Source organism: Balaenoptera musculus, chromosome 8 (genome assembly GCF_009873245.2).
Source record: "Balaenoptera musculus isolate JJ_BM4_2016_0621 chromosome 8, mBalMus1.pri.v3, whole genome shotgun sequence".
Classification (NCBI taxonomy): domain Eukaryota; kingdom Metazoa; phylum Chordata; class Mammalia; order Artiodactyla; family Balaenopteridae; genus Balaenoptera; species Balaenoptera musculus.
The window spans coordinates 59,943,361-59,945,667 of record NC_045792.1 but is presented as its reverse complement, the minus strand read 5'-3'; the positions used below and the strand labels follow the sequence as shown (position 1 = coordinate 59,945,667).

General features: G+C 39.7%; 1 protein-coding gene across 1 annotated transcript; it reads right to left on the bottom strand.

The window, feature by feature from the left end:
* Nucleotides 1-265: 265 nt before the first annotated feature.
* LOC118899968 (olfactory receptor 51F2) lies at nt 266-1,208 on the bottom strand. The gene is given in 3 exon segments (XM_036862059.1): nt 266-348; nt 351-683; nt 686-1,208. Coding segments are annotated over 3 exon segments (939 nt in total).
* Nucleotides 1,209-2,307: the final 1,099 nt, after the last annotated feature.

Genomic DNA, 2,307 nt, shown 5'->3' with positions numbered 1-2,307 from the left:
TGACTTAATTTGTCCATTTTGCAGACATATTTTAACCATGGTCCTATTCTGTGCCAGGTGCAGTATAGGGTTACAGATACATAAGACATAATCCCTGTTCTCAAAGAATTCAATCTAGAACTCTGTAAATTGTAAGTTATTGGATTATCAGAAGAATGAAAGCATGTGTAAACATTTATCAGTATATGGTGGTAACTCACATTAGTGAACAATCAAACATCAGTCAGAGAAGACAATGTAAAGAAAGAATACACTGAAAAATGTCCTAAATTAGCTTAGAAAGAAATAGTTTGAGCATGGCCTTGCAAATTTGCATTGTCTTCACACTGTAGATTATGGGATTCATTAAGGAGGGATGAGCAGACAAATATTGGCAATGAGAGTATGCAGAAGGGGAGGGGCATGCTTCCCAAACCTAGGCACCAGTGACAAGCTCATCATGGGGATGTAGAAGATGGCAACAGCACTTATGTGTGATACACAGGTACCAAAGGCCTTTTTCCACTCCTCTGGGGAGGCAATGCTGAGCATGGAATGGATGATCAGGACATAGGAGAGAAGGATCAAGACAGAGTCCAAGGCACCAGTAGAGATGACAATGGCCAGACCAAATGCACTGATGATCTCAGTGTCTGTGCATGAAAGCTTTGTCACATCAGGGTGGAAACAATATGGATGGTGAAAACATGACTTCCACAAAAGGACAGACGCTTAAGGAGCAGGAGTAAAGGCACTACAACCGTTGTCACCCTAATAACAATTGCAAAGCCCACTTTGATGATTCTTGAATTGGTTAAGATTGTGTCATATCTCAGTGGGTTACAGATGGCAGTGTAACGGTCAAAGGCCATTGCCAGGAGTAACAAGGACTCCATTAATGTGAAACCATGGATAAAAAACATATGGCCAATGCAGACATCAAAGCTGATTTCTCGAGCATTGAACCAGAAAATACCCACCATGGTGACCAACGTGGGAAGGCACAGCCCTAGGTCCGTGAAGGACAGCATGGAGAGGAAATAGTACATGGGTTCATGGAGGCTCAACTCAGTGCTGATGACAAACAAGATCATGCCATTCCCTGAGATGGCAATGGCAAAGAGACAACAGAATAGGTTGGAGATCCAGGCATGGTAAGTTTCAAAACCAGGGATTCCAGTAAGGAAGAAGACTGCAGAGTGGAAAATGCTCTGGTTGAAGGATGGCATGATGAGTGAAGGAAGCAGATTTCCCTGGGGAAAAGGAACATGTCCTGCAAAAACAGGGCCCACTTGTTATCTCTAGGCTTCAGTATATATCCATATACACATATAAAAAAGATTAGATTAGATAATGGTAAGATATTTTCCACTTCTATGATTCTATGGTCATGGGCAGATAGGGCATTTCTATACAAATCTAGGGCAACACAAAAGGCAATTCATCCTGCTTCTTCACTTCTCACTTTCCAAGGCAAAAACCCTTAAGAGATCCATTAAGAGTTAAAAGTCTTTGCATACCCAATGAAAACAGTATAGTTAAGATACTATTAATATTTTACAGGAGGATACTCCTGTTTAAATAAATATGCAAGAACTATTGATAAAAATGAAATACTAGGAAAGAAGCAATTCAATCTGTGCAAAGAAACTACAGTGTGTGATGGTTGGTAAAGCGTTTATTCAAGTAATACCTGTGAAGCTGGTATCGTTTAAGGGAAATTCTCCTTGAAGAAACAGGGCTTAAGTTAACCTTAATAAGAACAAAAATTCATTGCAAACTAGCAGATAATAATTGGAGCAGAATGATCTAAGTAAGGTTCTTAATATTCCATCATAACAAAAGGACATTGAAAATGAATTGAGGGGTTTGGAGGTGGGGGTGTAGTCCCTCAGAAAGCCTCATTAAGGCTGGGTGCATCTCCATTCAGATGGTGAATGGACCATCTTCTGAACCATCTTCTCTGTTTCAGGATATGAGCATACACTCAACCCAGATCAAGAAATCTCTAGGATCAAAAAAGTTCCTCCATATTGGTTCTTGTCCTAAGTTTTCTGATGCCCTATTTTTATCTGTAGAAAGAATGTTTGGTTTTTATAGTATGTGTGTATCCTCTTTCTCTCACTCATGCATGCATTCTTTCAAGAAATATGTAAATAACTGACAAAATGCCAGTGTGCAATGAACAGAATTAGAATTAGACCTAGTACTCCAAGATGGTCTATACATGACTTGGGGAAAAAAAAACTGAGTGTAAGTTAATCTGATGAGTTTCATCCCAGCCCCTGAATGAACAGGGAGTAGCTTCAACTTGAGTGGGAATAACTG